The sequence below is a fragment of the Vulpes vulpes genome, chromosome 14 (genome assembly GCF_048418805.1).
Source record: "Vulpes vulpes isolate BD-2025 chromosome 14, VulVul3, whole genome shotgun sequence".
Classification (NCBI taxonomy): Eukaryota; Metazoa; Chordata; class Mammalia; order Carnivora; family Canidae; genus Vulpes; species Vulpes vulpes.
The window spans coordinates 87,755,097-87,769,675 of record NC_132793.1 but is presented as its reverse complement, the minus strand read 5'-3'; the positions used below and the strand labels follow the sequence as shown (position 1 = coordinate 87,769,675).

The 14,579-nt window shown below is 46.7% G+C and overlaps 1 protein-coding gene across 5 annotated transcripts in view; it reads right to left on the bottom strand.

Moving 5' to 3' along the window:
• PCSK6 (proprotein convertase subtilisin/kexin type 6) overlaps positions 1-14,579 on the bottom strand; it is a 183,567-nt gene that overhangs the window by 70,347 nt on the left and 98,641 nt on the right. For all 5 annotated transcript variants that reach the window (XM_072737112.1, XM_072737113.1, XM_072737116.1 and 2 more), the window contains exons 7-9: positions 13,439-13,611; positions 8,078-8,290; positions 4,323-4,423 (exon numbers count right to left, since the gene is read on the bottom strand). In XM_072737112.1, coding sequence (XP_072593213.1) covers positions 4,323-4,423; positions 8,078-8,290; positions 13,439-13,611 — 487 coding nt within the window. The remainder of the gene's footprint in view (positions 1-4,322; positions 4,424-8,077; positions 8,291-13,438; positions 13,612-14,579) is intronic.

The window sequence follows — 14,579 nt, the reverse complement described above, 5'->3', positions numbered from 1 at the left end:
GCTACAGAAGAAATTGTAGCAGGGAGAGGGACATCCTGATGTCTCTATTGGGGGCTACTCTTCACCAAGACAAGCAAACTCCACGGTGCATGAGAGCACACTTAAGTCCTCATCTGCCCAGCCCCACCTGGTGTAGATCCACCTGCTACCGATTATCATTCGAGATGTTAGTAATTCTAAATTTCTTTAGAATTTAGAAATGCTTAAATTTCTTAAAGCATTTGTTTGGTGCAAAGGGGAAATGTTTCACACATGCCCACTATCAGAGTTTTTTGAGTCTATGAAACATTGTCTTGCCTTTTTAACACCACAGGAAACCAGGATCCAACTTACAATGAGACTCTATCATCACCCCCTTAGCCCACAGCATCAAGACCAGGTCCCAAATATCAGGAAGGGAGACAGAACATGAAGACTCCTAACTCTGGGAAACGAACTGGGGGTGGTGGAAGGGGAGGAGGGCAGGGGGTGGGGGGGAATGGGTGACGGGCACTGAGGGGGACACTGGATGGGATGAGCACTGGGTGTTTTTCTGTATGTTGATAAATTGAATACCAATAAAAATTAATTTATAAAAAAAAAAAAAAAAGACCAGGTCCCAGACAGAGGCTGAAGTACCCTCTGTGCAGCCTGCACCTGCTCCTCTTGACTAGGGCCTGCCCCCACCCACAGTGGCCACAACTATTTTTCCTGTCACCTACTCTTTGTGTGTGTTTAAAAATATACATAACATAAAAGTGACCACCTTAACCATTTTTCGGGGCAGAGTGCAGAGCCAATTAGTACCTGTACATTGTTTTACGTCCAACAAAAACCACCCATCTCATCTTCCCCAAGTGGAACTCTGTGCCATCTCTGCCCATTTCCTTCTGCCCCCAGCCCCTTCCTTGACCACTTCATTCTGCTTTGTGTCTATGAATGTGATGACTCTAGGAACCTCATATAAATGGAACCACACAGTATGGGTCCTGCTGTGAGTGGCTTATTTCACTCAGCATAACATCCTCCAGGTCCATCCATGTTGTATGTAGCAGGTGTCAGAATTCCCTTCCTTTTGAAGGCTTGTATGAACCACATTTTGTGTATCCGTTCATCTCTCAACAGGTACTCCAGATACCTTGTCCTTTTGGCTACTGTGAGTAATGCTGCTATGAACATAGTGTACACAGAGCTCTTTAAGTATCTGCTTTCAATTCTTTTGGGTATATACCCACAAGTGGAATTATAGGATCACATGGTAATTCTTTGTTTAAGCTTTTGAGGAATCCCCACACTGGATTCTACAGTGGCTGCACCATTTTACATTTCCACTTTGGAAAGTGTTGTCCCCTGGGACCTCACTGTGGTTTGAGTCTTGGAGCACACATGCATCCTCTCTTGGGGCTCACTCTGCAGTTGCTAGCCTCAGTCTTCTTTGATTTCTTCAGCATGCTCCTGCCACTGTAAGAGGGCCTCACTGGCCTCCTAGCCACCTCCCCACAATGATGTCTATCAGTGAAGTTTCCAGGCCCTTGCTTGGCTTTCTCCCTTTACCTAATGCCTCTCCTGAGGGCTCATGGCCAACCTCATCATTCAGGGGTGATTCTGAGGCCCCACATGGCCCAAAGCCTCTCACCCTTACATACAGGCATAGGCTTTAGAGTTCAGCCAGAGCTGATGGGGCTGTGCTCCTTGTTACCTGTGTGACCTGGCAAATTACTGCTCCTGTCAACAGGGCCTTTCAAGGATGGCTATAGCCAGTCTACCTAGGAGTTCAGCAACAGATGTCAGGCAGCATGAGCTTCAGAGTTCAGGACAGAATGGGTGCAGAAAGGGAGAATGTTAGAAATCATCTCATTATGAGGACGTCCATTTTATTTTGGACTCTAATAATAAAAAAACATACAGTTGTAGGGGGCCCTGGGTGGTTCAGTTGGTTAAGCATCTGGCCTTTGGCTCAGGTCATGATCTCAGGGCCTGGGATTGAGCCCCACATTGGGCTTCTTGCCCAAGGGGGAGTCTGCTTTTCCCTCTCCCTCTACCACTCCCCTGTACTCTACTTGTACTCTCACTCTCAAATAAATAAAAAATAAACAAAATACTATAAATAAATATATATAGTTGTATGAACAACAAAGCTAAGACATGGTATTGAAAATGTTTTTCAATGAAGGTGGGACTGATGAGAAGTCCCAAGAGGGCCACAAACCAGGATGACCTTTGCACCATTCTTACCCATGAGGGTTTTTCTTCATTTTTGTTACATGCTGTCCACAGGCCCTCCCTGACCCCCTGAGACCTTCTCCACTCAGGAATATTTGGCTTGGTCCTGATGCCTTCTACAGTAGAAGTGAGCAGAATTTGAAGGCAATGCTAGGCACACGAGCAGCAGGCCTACTCTCTGGACATCTGAGCTATCCTGGTCTCCAATCTCCTCACCTCGGGTCTGCAGGGTCCCTTGTTATAACTTGTCCCTTCCTTGACCAGTTCTGCAGGTTTAAATGCTCTGAGCTGAAGCTGTTTTCTTGACTAGCATGAAGTTTGCTTGACAAGCTACCTGGAAATTTCTGAGGAGGAGCTAAAAGGGTGAGGAAGATGACTACCAGAGTTTTCATGTGTCCATAGGCCAAGTTTAATGGGACAGGCTGGCATGAAATGAAGCTTATTTTCTATTTAGTTTTGACTAACAAAATTCCTTGCGTGTTTCTATTATGGAATGGAAGGAAATATAAAACAGTGAATTGCTAAGTTTGTGAATGCCACTTTCCACACAAGTAAGTAATTATTTCGTGTTTTTTTTTTTTTTTTTTTTTTTCCTAAAGAGCCTCAGGACACAGAAGCTAACATTTTGGCCTAAAAATAAAAAATATTTAGCTATTCCTTTGTTAAACTGATAGCATTTGAGTTGTATGCTCTTCGCCTTGGACAAACCAATATGTAAACATTCATAACTGTCAGGATTTAATTAACCCAAATATGATTTTCTGAATCATTTAAAATCTTGACAACAACTGACTATCTCAAATGGCAGGGTTGTTCTGAGCTAGTTTTGATGTCCAATCTAAATTTGTTTTTGACACCATGATTGTATATGTAGTAAACTCTCTCTTCTCTCTGATCATCCAGACACTAAAATTCTAGAGTTTTTATTTGGCTTGTGACAGATAAAATGTCACCACTGCATTCTCAGTTTTATTAACTAAAGTTTATAAAGAGCACCTGTAGCAGCCCAAAGTGGAATTTTGGTCTGTGACACAGAATGGGAGGTAGGCTTGGGGTTCTGGCCCACTCAGCAATCTGTGGAGATGGTGAGTTTTAAAAAAGAAAAAGAGGGGGTAGCCCAGGTGGCTCAGGGGTTTAGCACTGCCTTCAGCCCAGGGCGTGATCTTGGAGTCCCTGGATTGAGTCCCACATCGGGCTCCCTGCATGGAGCCTGCTTCTCCTTCTGCCTGTGTCTATGCTTCTCTCTCTGTGTTTCTCATGAATAAATAAAATCTTTAAAAACATAAAAAAAAAAAAAAACGGAAAAGGAAAAAGAAGGAAAGGAATCTCTTCATATCCATTAAGGGTGGTCATAAAAAGGAAGGAAATCCTGACCCACTCTACATCATGGATAAACCTTGAGGACACTGTTACGTGAGCCAGTCATAAAACACAAATCCTGTATGATTCCACTTACATGAGGTGTTTAGCACAGTCAAACTCTTAGAGACAAAAGGCGGAATGGTGATTGCTAGTGCCTGGAGAAGGGTTCACAGGGAGTGTTGTAGGCTGAACTGTGTCCTCCCAAACTTATATATTGAAGCCCTCACCCCTAGTCCTTCAGAATGTGACTTTATTTGGAGACAGGGTCTTTAAAGAGGTAATTAAGGTAAAATGGGATCTTTAGAGTGGGCCCTAAGCCACTATGACTGGTGTCCTTATAAAAGGATCTAGACACACACATGGATGGAAGACCGTGTCAGGACTCAAGGGGAAGGTGGCCATCTACAAGCCAAGGAGAGAGGCCTCAGAGGAAACCAACACCGCTGGGCACCTTGATCTTAGACTTATATCTGCCAGAACTGGTAGATCATTTATTTCTTTTGTCTAAACCTCCCAGTCTGTGGTATTTTGTTATGACATCCTAGCTGACCAGTGCAGGCAGATACTGCTTAATGGGTTTAGGATGATGAAAATGTTCCATAGATGAACGATGGTGATAGTTACGCAAGGTGAATGTGCTTGATGAAATGTCCATTTAAAAAATGGTTAAAATGGTAACTTTGATGTTATGTGTATTTTACTGCAATAAAAGCAAAGAGAAAACAAAAGAAAAGAGGGGGAGGGAAGTGGGAACTTACTTTGCTTCTAAAGCCAAGGCGATGATGCCCGCCACCATGGGGGCTGAAACTGAGGTCCCTGTGTGGCCGTCTGTGCAGCGCTGCCGCAGATCCGTGGTAACCTGGGTGACAGGGCAGCAAGAGGTGAAGTTAGCTCTCAGAAGATGTCAGAGGCTGCTCAAGATGCTATGCCTGGACAGGTGTGGCCCCTAGTCGGAAAAGATACTACACAGATGTATCTCTGCAATCAAGGTTTGTGTCTGCTCCTCCCTGCTCATCCACTTTGCTCTTATTCGTAGAACACGGAACTGCTGCAGGGGTGAGCTAATCACAGGGTGGGAACAGGGAGACAAGGCAGAGAAGACGAGCAGCAGGAAGCCGTATAACCTCACTGCTGCGGAGTGTGGGCTAAGACACAAAGATAAGGCAGAATGAAGCAAAGAGGGGTCCTCTGTGGCAGAGCCCCCAAGCCAAGACCACCTGCCGTAGCCCATGTTAACAACCCCAAGTCACATTTGACATCAGAGCAGCTGGAAACACGGCGGTAGGCAGGGGGGTGGGGTGGGGGGGGTGCGCAAGTGACCCAGAGACCATCTCTGCCAGATCAGAGACCAGTCACAGAAAGTTACAGATCACTCCCCACCAGGACATCCTCCTCAGATAGTTGACAGTGTCCCAAAGCACCCAGTTCCATCTGCAGCAGCAGAGAAACCTGGAGTGTTCTCTACCTTCACAGGGCCTGCTGTGGGAGACGACAAGGCTGGCCACTCTCCTTGGGAAGAGCTGATTGCACACTGGGGAAGCTCTGCAGGCCTTCCTCTGGGGCATAGGCTCCCAGCTGGGTGGGGATATTGATTCTGGACCTCTCTAGTGCACAGACTGATTTGTACCTTGCCCATGAACTGAAGTGGAGAAGCAGCACTGTGGAATCACCACACGTGGGTTCACGTGTGCCAGATGAGATTCTGGCCCTCAGCTACTCCTGTGCGCTCTGCAGGTGGAATTAAGGTAGTTAACCAGCAGACCTTAAATCAGTGGGAATATCCTGGATTATCCAGGGGGCCTGATGTAATTGTAGGGCCCTGGAAAATGGAAGGAGGCAGAAAAGTGTGTCAAAGAGCTGAGGCAGAAGGGGGACCCAAACCATCTTTGCCAGCTTAGAAGGGAGAGATGGGGGAATGGAAGCCAAAGAATGTGGGCAGCCGAAAATGCTGAAAACAGCCCTTAGCAGACAGCCCACAAGGAAATCCGAGCTCAGTCCTATAACCACGAGGAACTAAAGTCTGCCAACAACCTGAATGAGCACAGAACGAATTCTCCACGAGAGCCTCTAGAAAAGAACCCGGCCCAGCTGGCACATGGATTTCAGCCTCTGGAGACTCAGAATACAGATTCAGTCAAGGCTGCTGCACTGCTTGGCTTCCTGAACTGTGAGATGAGAATTCTGTGCTGTTTTAAGCTGCTAAATTTAGGATAATTTGTTACAAGAGCATAGGAAGCAAGACCCACACTAAATGCAAGATTCCAGTAGCCGAGCTGCATAGCCCTGGAGAATGAATTTCCCCAGTCATAACAATCCAGATCCTCTTTCTAGCAGAGCATCTTCCATCCTCACAGGTCGGTTGGGCTGACGATCACCCAGTGAGACAGGATCCAGCCTGTCTCACACACATATACTGGGAAGATCCCACAGAAACCCTGGCAGAGACCTGCCTCCTCCTCTCCCTGATATTAGGAGGGGCAGCTTAGGGCAGGGAAGTTGGGACAATGATGCATCTTCTGACCCTGGGATCTTCATCTGCAAACAGGCATCATGATACGTCCTTCACAAGACTTCTGGTAAGAGTCACAGCTGGTACCTGAGACATACTGGCATTCAGTAAGTGCTGCCCAGGGAGGGACACTGAGGGTGTCTGGGTTAGGAGGCCAGCCTCTAAGAAAAGGCTATGAGGAAGCAAGCAGAGGGGCCCATCTGAAGGGAGGGAATGGCTTAACCAAGGCGGGGCAGCCCCCACTTCCTGAGACCCAACGTCATGCATTTGGAACTCTGCTCAAGTTTAGTGAATGAAAGAAAGAGCCAAGGCATGAATGAGAGATGCTCTGCTAGGTGTTGTTCCTTTTATTGAGTCATGTGTCAGCATTGGGCAATCCCTTCCCCCAGGCGAACACTGGCATTTGCTGGACAGAGAGGAAAGGAGAGCATGGGTGGGACAGATCCTGGATTTCCAGCTGACACCTGCCTGAACCAAAGAGATTGCAAACTGCCAACCATCCAGAGCAGTTACCCATACCCTTGTGGGTTCTCTAAAGGGACTCGGAGCAAAATCTTGGCTCTGGTTGACCTGAAAATGACATCAGCAACAACAACAAACTTGACAAAAATACCATCCACACTCAAAGAATCCCAAAGCCCAGCACGGCAGGTACAACTAAATGATTTTTCTCTTTTATCCTCCTCTCCACTATACCCTTCTGACCCATATGGTATTGCTCAGAGAAGAGAAAGAAAGAAAGAAGAAAAAAAAAGAAAAGAATTAAGGCATTTTATGCCTAAGATGCCTGCTCACGCAGTATGATTAATTAAGCAGATAAAGCTGCAAGCCCTGCTCCCAGGAATGGGAGACACAGTTGTCCCAGCATGAAGCCTCTAGTACAAAGTGTTCGATGACACAATCTCCACCTCATACACCTCCAGCCAGCAGGCCTGTTTAACAAGACTCCAGCAAGTCTGTGTTCAAATGAGCTAGATGCCTAAATGAACAGGACACCGTTCAGAATCTCAGCTGCCTGTCTCAGGGGTGCATGCTTCAGTAGAAAAGGAAAATAAATTAATACCTTAGTTAACTAGCCCGGGCTGCTACCAGGCTGGCGGCCCGGCAGCCGTGGCCGACCCTTCAACTGGTACGGAGCAAAGTGGAAAACAGGGAGCCTATATGCTCCCACAGAAAGATGTAAAAATAAATTTGCAAATAATTTCTAGAGATGTGGCTTGGCAGCAGGAGAAATAAAAAGATGCTAGTGAGCTTGCCTGAAAATTAAACCATGTCTGGCCAGCTCCCCGGTCTCATTTTTTTAAACGTCTAAAAACCAACTTAATGACTGTGCATTTGAATTCCGCATTAATTTCAGCTCAAAAATCCTCCCCCTTCTTACTTTGCTTAAGGTAGGAGAGCCTGCAGGGAAGGAGGAAGCACCAATTCCACCCATCTACTAAAAGAAAACAGTCACTTTTTAAAAGATAAATCACACTTGATGTTCACTGAAGTGAGCGAAACAGACAGAAACCACGGCACAGTTTGAAGTGTCCAGGGAAAGTCCTTTTGTTGGGGAGAATGAATGGCCCAGAAGAACACTTGGATCTCCAAAATGTTTCAGTATAAAATCAAGACTTTCTCTTAACTCTATTTGGCACACTGACACTGAACCGGTCACTTGGATCCCAAGCAGTGTGACCACAGAAATTTAGAGAGCTAAAAGGAGACATGGCACAGAGAATGCACCCCATTCTTAAATGCTATTTTTAGATCCCTAAAGCCAGAGAGGGTTTTAATTGGTATTTAGTGCAAAAATTAGAAAGGCAGGGTCTGAGGATGGTTGCCAAAGGACTGGGGTTTCCCTCTAGGACAATCAGCTCACTGATGGGTGAGGTCGGTACTCTGGGATCTGGTTCAAACTGGCCTCAACCTGGCTCATCTTTTTGCAAAGAGGGAAAGAAACTTCCCCCAAAGGGGTGGCAGGCGTGCATCCTAAGCTCTGTCTTGGTTAAGAGCACTCACGATTTTCCGCTCATAAAACGCGCCGCTGCTATAGGTGGTGGCCAAGGTGGATGCACACTCCTCCAGGTACCACGGCTTGTAGCCATTTTCCGTGGTGCTGCTCACGGAGATGGTGTAGATGCTGTTGGTGTAGCCGTCACAGGAGCAGTGGTCCCCCTCTCTCCCGCCATTCCCTGATGCCCAGACGAAAATGGAGCCCAGGCCCTGCCGACCCTAGACAGGAAGAAGGAGAAGGTGTCAGGCCTGGTAGTCAGAACCTTGCAGGTTGGGTCTCGCACCAGCAGAAAGTCCTTCCTTCCAAATGTCCCTTCCAAAGGGTTGGAGAAGGATGTGTTCAGACTATTTGGATGCCACATGGTTCTGTGGGCTCGTTTTTATTAATGGAGCACTGCTGAATCACAGCATGGCACTGAGAAGGTGGCCCGGAAAGACATCTCTGTTCCTCATGGGAAAAGCAAGGGCCCTCAAAGAGATATTCTGTCCCAGAGTCATGCCTGTTATTTCCATCATAATGACCTATCATCACAAAGAGCAAGCAGTGCCACAAGTATCACTGAGATGAAAGTTGCTGCCAAATTTACAACATTAATTTTTTTCAAGATTGAAAGGGCTGGTCCTATGGGCAATGAAAGAGCTGGTCCTGTGGGGCAGAGGGCGAATTTTCCTAAAAAACCCAGAAGAAGAAGCACAAGTCTTGGAGAACAGGTAAGATTTTGAAAAGAAGGGATGGGACAGCAAATTCTGGGTGAAGGATAAACAGGTAAAATGGGTCATAGTCCATAATGCTATGGCCTCTTGTGGCCACCCTGTGAGAGCTCCCCAGAGTCTCTGCCATGGGTAGTCATTAAAGTAGTCAGATGAGGTACCTAGGTGGCTCAGTAGGTTGTCTGCCTTGGGCTCAGGTAATGATCCAGGCATCTTGGGATTGAGTCCCTGCTCAGCAGGGAGCCTGCTTCTCCCTCTCTCTCAGCCCCTCCCCCTGCTTGTGCACTCTCTCTCTCTCTCTCTCTCAAATAAATAAATAAAACATTAAAAAAAATAGTAGTCAGATGGTCAATGCCAGCCAAGGCCAGCAGCCTCACCTGTGTGTAAGTTTTCATTTATAAGAACATATAAGTGAAAGCGAATCTTTGAAAGATAGTGGCTCGGTTCTGGCAGCTGTTTTATCCCACACTCATAGAATCAATGATTTCTGACCCAACCAAGTGCCTGTCCCAGTCACAAACACTAGTTAAAGATGAACTAATCCAAGATGGAACTGACCCATTCTGAGTGGCTGGACCTGTTGGTGGTACACACCCAACCCCAGAGATCAGTGCCAACACCCATCTCTGTGAAACTGGACCCACAAGGGCTGATAACTTTGGTGTCCTAGCAAGCACCCTCCTCCCCAAACATGTGGAAGGAAATTGATACTTCTGCTCAACAACTGGCCAATTTAAAGAAAACTTGCAACAAAATCCTGAGATCTCCACAGAGTTCAACTCAAGTTTTGCTGTCGACTGGATGCATCACACTCACCCAGAGTTCAAATCCACCTTGGGGGGATCCCTGAGCAGCTCAGCAGTTTAGCGCCTGCCTTTGGCCCAGGGCCTGATCCTGGAGACCAGGGATCGAGTCCCACATCGGGCTCCCTGCATGGAGCCTGCTTCTCCCTCTGCCTGTGTCTCTGCCTCTCTCTCTCTCTCTCTTTCTGTGTCTCTCATGAATAAATAAAATCTTAAAAAAAAAAAAAACAAAAAACAGAAACAACACAAATCCACCCTGGGCTGAGCAGACCCACCTGCTCTGAAAGCCTCATGTTCCTCCACTTTGTAGACCAAGTAGAAAAAGATTCTGGCCTTTTTGTGCCTATTTGTCATGACTCTGACATTTCCTTCAGTTTCTAACCAGAGGCTCTCAACAGAGCCCATGGAAGATCCCTTAGGCTCGCTGCTCAAAACTGCCTTGCTCATTCTGCTTTCCATGTCTCCCAGGTGGATCTGTCCACATGGCCAAGAGCTCAACAGAAAGGTTACTCATATTTAGCAAAAAAGGTCAACCTTCTGGAAAGCACAAAGTACTATAGAAATGGGTATGGTGTGTCTGGGCATATAATTCCCTATATGGAAAGATTAATCAGAAGCTAGTTCAAATAAATTAAAATCAAAATGGAAAGATATTAGGGTGCCTAGGTGGCTGAGTCAGTAAAGCGTCTGTCTTCAGTTCAGGTCATGATCTCAGAGTTCTGGGATCGAGCCCTGCATTGGGCTCCCTGCTCAGTGGGGAGCTTGCTTCTCCCTCTGCCTCTCCCCAACTTGCTCATGCTTCTTCCCTCTCACTTTCTCTCTCTCTCAAAATAAATAAATAAAATCTTTTTTTAAAAAAAGAGAAAGGTATTTAACCCATCAGAGCCTACTTTATTCCATGAGAATCATCTGTAAGATGCTTCCCACTCCACTCCAAATTATTAATGAAAGGCTGTCACTTTGCAAAGTAGGGCCCCCAGACAGTACTCCTTCTACTTGAGCATGCACGCAGGTCACTGGGAGTCTTGCTACATGGCAGGCTCAGACTCAGCAGGTCTGGGGTGGGGGCGCAGAGATCCTGCATTTCTATTGAGCTCCCAGGTGATGCCTATGTGGTTGCTTCTGGACCCCACTTTGAATAACCAAAGGGCTGAAAATGCCAAAGGCCCGCATCTTCCACCTCACGCTGCACAGTTATTCCTTGACCAATCCATTCTCACAAGTGTCAAGGCCTCAGAACATTTCTCTTCCTCCTGCAAATTTTCCTAAAGAGGACATAAGGATGAGGTGGAGGAAACACCTGAATCAGAGGTCTGAAGAGATGTTTTAGCTGTCTCTGAGCATTTTATATTTTCACTTCCCAGGTCTTGGAAGCCACGGGCCAGAAGCTATAGGGGACAGTTCAACCCTGGCCATGAACTTGTGTTTCTGTTTAGGAAAGTTACAACCTCAACCCAATCAAAACATATTTCAGTGCCTTCCCCGGGAGGTGGAGGGGTCATCTGTGAACTCCAAAGCATGGTTTCTGAGGGGTTGCAAATGCCCGGCATCTGGACAAGGCCAGCGTTTCTAGCCTCAGCGAGGCTGCCTCTCCGCTGGGGGATGACAAGCCATGTGAGGAGTCAGACTCACTTCTATGCCAAATTATGGCCTCTGAAGTCTCCTACCACCAAACCACATCACCTACCAGAGATGAAGTTTGACTTGACAGAAAAAGATTGTAGCTGACAAATGGGGCATCGAGGAGGAAAAACAGATGGGGGAATGTGGATTGGTTTGAGATCATCACATTTCTAGGAGATTTTCAGTGACAACTTCAGACAGCTATGATTTAAGGCTCCCTATATGACATATTTTACTTCAGAATGACTGGGGAAAAAATGAAATGACCTCAGTATTTCAAGAAACTGTGACAAGAATGACGAGGAGCCACATGGTTCCCTCTGCAACTTCCTCACTACCCTGACAGCCTGATAAAGCCAATGCTACTTGGAATCTGAAATGCAAAGAGCCCCTCACTGAGGCTCCAGACTTTCCAAAGTCCTGTACAGATTCAGTCTACACAAAACTAAGTGGAGTTGAGATACCTAACAATCATTTGAAAACCATCACTGACCTCTCCAGGAAATGCGGGGTCCTGTCCTAAGACATCAAATCTTTCGATATCATCTTATAGCATGACACAGGTTTAGGATTGATGCTGTTCAAAGCAGTATCTTCCACACAGAAAATGTGATCTCTAATCTACAGTTTAAATTAAGCTTCACTTTTAGGGTGTTCCACTTGTCATCAAGAGTGAGATCCATGTGATTTAGTGGGTAGCAGAAGCTGAGCACTGGAAAGATATTTTTACTTGGCAGTCCCTTGTAGGCAGCAGGTGACTTGGTCACACTTGACCCTGCCAGCATTCCTGAGCCAGCACCTGGCACAGCTCAGGTGCTCAGCAACCTGACGGAAGCAGCCTTTGCATTTTCTTAGAGTCATGGAAGACAAAAGAAGATATATGGTATCCCAAGCATGACCATGAGGTCAAATGCCAGGTTGGGGACATTCTAAGAGATAAAGATTCAAACCTCATAAAAAAGTCACAGAAAATGATCAGAACTAGGGGATGGGCAGGGGAGACAAAGAAAGGCTGCTTTTAATGTAATCGTCTGATAATATTTGATTTGTTCATTAAATATTTATTAATCACCTTTTAATCACGGTACACAGGTTATAATAAAATAAGGACCTCAGTATTTTAAGTATTTTAACAAATGTTTTAAAATTTTTTCTTATATTTTAAACTCAATTTGCCAACATAGAGTATAACACCCAGTGCTTGTCTCATCATAAAAAAATGTTTTAAAGCATAAATAATAAAAGGGACTGGAACCACTCCCCTTTACAACCATACTGTCCCATCTCCCTTAAGAGAAGTTGGAAATATGAATGATGGCCCAGGGATGCTTGGACTTCCTGCCCAAAGCCCCACCAGCATGACCAGGCCATATCTTAAACTCTGGGCTGGAGCTTGTTGGGCCACCCAGGGCTACCCAGCCACTGACCACAGCTCTGTCTGTCTACTCCAAGAAGCTGTCCTCACCCAGAAATCTGCCTCACCACTTGGCTTATAAGAACTGGGTCATCTCCAGATCCTCTCTCCCCTTCCCCTGCAATTTTGACTCCCAAGGATCCAGAACTAATGATCACAGAGTGACTGTGGGTAGGCCTCCTGGCCCGAAGAGGAGAAGCCTGCCAGCCTCCTCTGCTTCCCCTCAGTCAGTCAGTGGAGAACCCATGCTTGGATGTTTGCTCTGTTTAGTCCTTGGTGAGGCACTACCCAAGAAATCCTAAACATGTTAGGCTGTGTGCTGGCAGTGAGGTCAATAAGGCCAAGACTATCTGTTCAGTGGCAGGAGTGGGATGTTGGGTTAGTGCACAGTCCATGATGGACACAGGAAGCTCCATGGCTGGTTGTTTCTCTGGGCAGGTGGTTCAAGGCCCAGGACACTCCTTCTACCTACACAGTTCAGGTAACAGGCCAGGTAGTTAGGCTAAGACCCCTACTGCCCACCTGCACACACCCCTTAGTTGGGGGCTGTCAGGCTTCAAGGCACAGAGTCCTGGGCTTGGTGGGTGACCAGCCAGCACTTGCTGGAATAGCCATATTCTCTACCAATAGTTTGGTAGAGAGCCACTTCCCTGAGCCCCGAAATGACTCCTCTATCACACTGGTCGAGGCACAGCAGGGCCTTCCTAGTCCCACTTTAGGACTCTGGCCTGTGTCACTCTAATTTTTTTTATTGTTAAAATTTTTTTTACTATTTCCCCCACCCGAGAGATCCACCGTAGCCCGGATGACTCACACCTTTTTAATGCCATACTCGAAGGCCTGTTTAGCCAGTCGGCCAGGCCCGTCCACCGTCTTCCCGTCGTCGTCTGGCCCCCAGCTCGCGCTGTAAATGTCGATGTAGTTGGGTCTGATGCCCAGCGACTTGGCCTCAACCACATCCGTCACGTCGCCGTCCAGCATGCGGATGCCTGAAAGCACACAAGGGGGCTCCGTGCACACCTGCTCTGTACTTTTCAGGGCCGCACAGACTGTGACCCTGGGGTGCAGGGGACCCCGGGTGCAGGGGCACGGCCGGGTAGCCCCACACAGCTCAGGAATCTGCCAGCGTCATTCTGGAAAACCTTTCTCCCCATCGTGTGCCAACCGATGTGAAAGAATTCAAATGACATCTGGGGCCATGTTGTGGCATCCCCAACACATGACATCAACAAAGGAAACAGAATTGTTTGGAAAATACAGGATTTAAACAGTTTCCTTGGTAGCACGATGTCACTCTGGCATTGAAAAATGGAACATAATATCATTATTACGACGATTATTTTTATAATAGAACTCTGGAGTCATTTCCAACTTTCCCTGCTGTCAATAGTTTTTTTTTTTTTCTTCTGTTTCTTATGTCTCTCTCTCTTTTTAAAATATTATCATCTCTGATTTGTAACTAGGAGTTTTTAACCTGGAAGACAGAAGGCCATACTGTAGCCCATCAAGGAGGAGCCACCTTATATCTCAATGTGCATTCAGGTTCTGTGTTTCCCAGGGGGGTCTTTAGATGCTGGGGAGTACCACTTCAAGAGCACCCTAAAAGGAGAAGGAGGGAGCCATGAGCCTCTCCCAGTGCCTACCTCCTCGGCTAAGGGTCCCCGCCTACCCCACACCCAACATTTGCCTCTATTACTGATCACACTCTGCATCCAGCAGGTGTGATGTCCCTGGGCCTGACCCAGAGAGATGGTCTCAGTGATGCTGGCCCATGACTGGGAAGCAGAGATAATGAGAGCCACCAGCATGTCCTGCTTGGACACTAGTAAATATATAAAATCAGTCCTCTTGGAGACTCAGAAAACCCCAGACCAATTGACCCTGGATCAGCACTCTAGGTGACTGCTCCATCCCCAGTCACCCTGCTCAGAGGCCCCCAAGGAGCCCCTCCTCCACT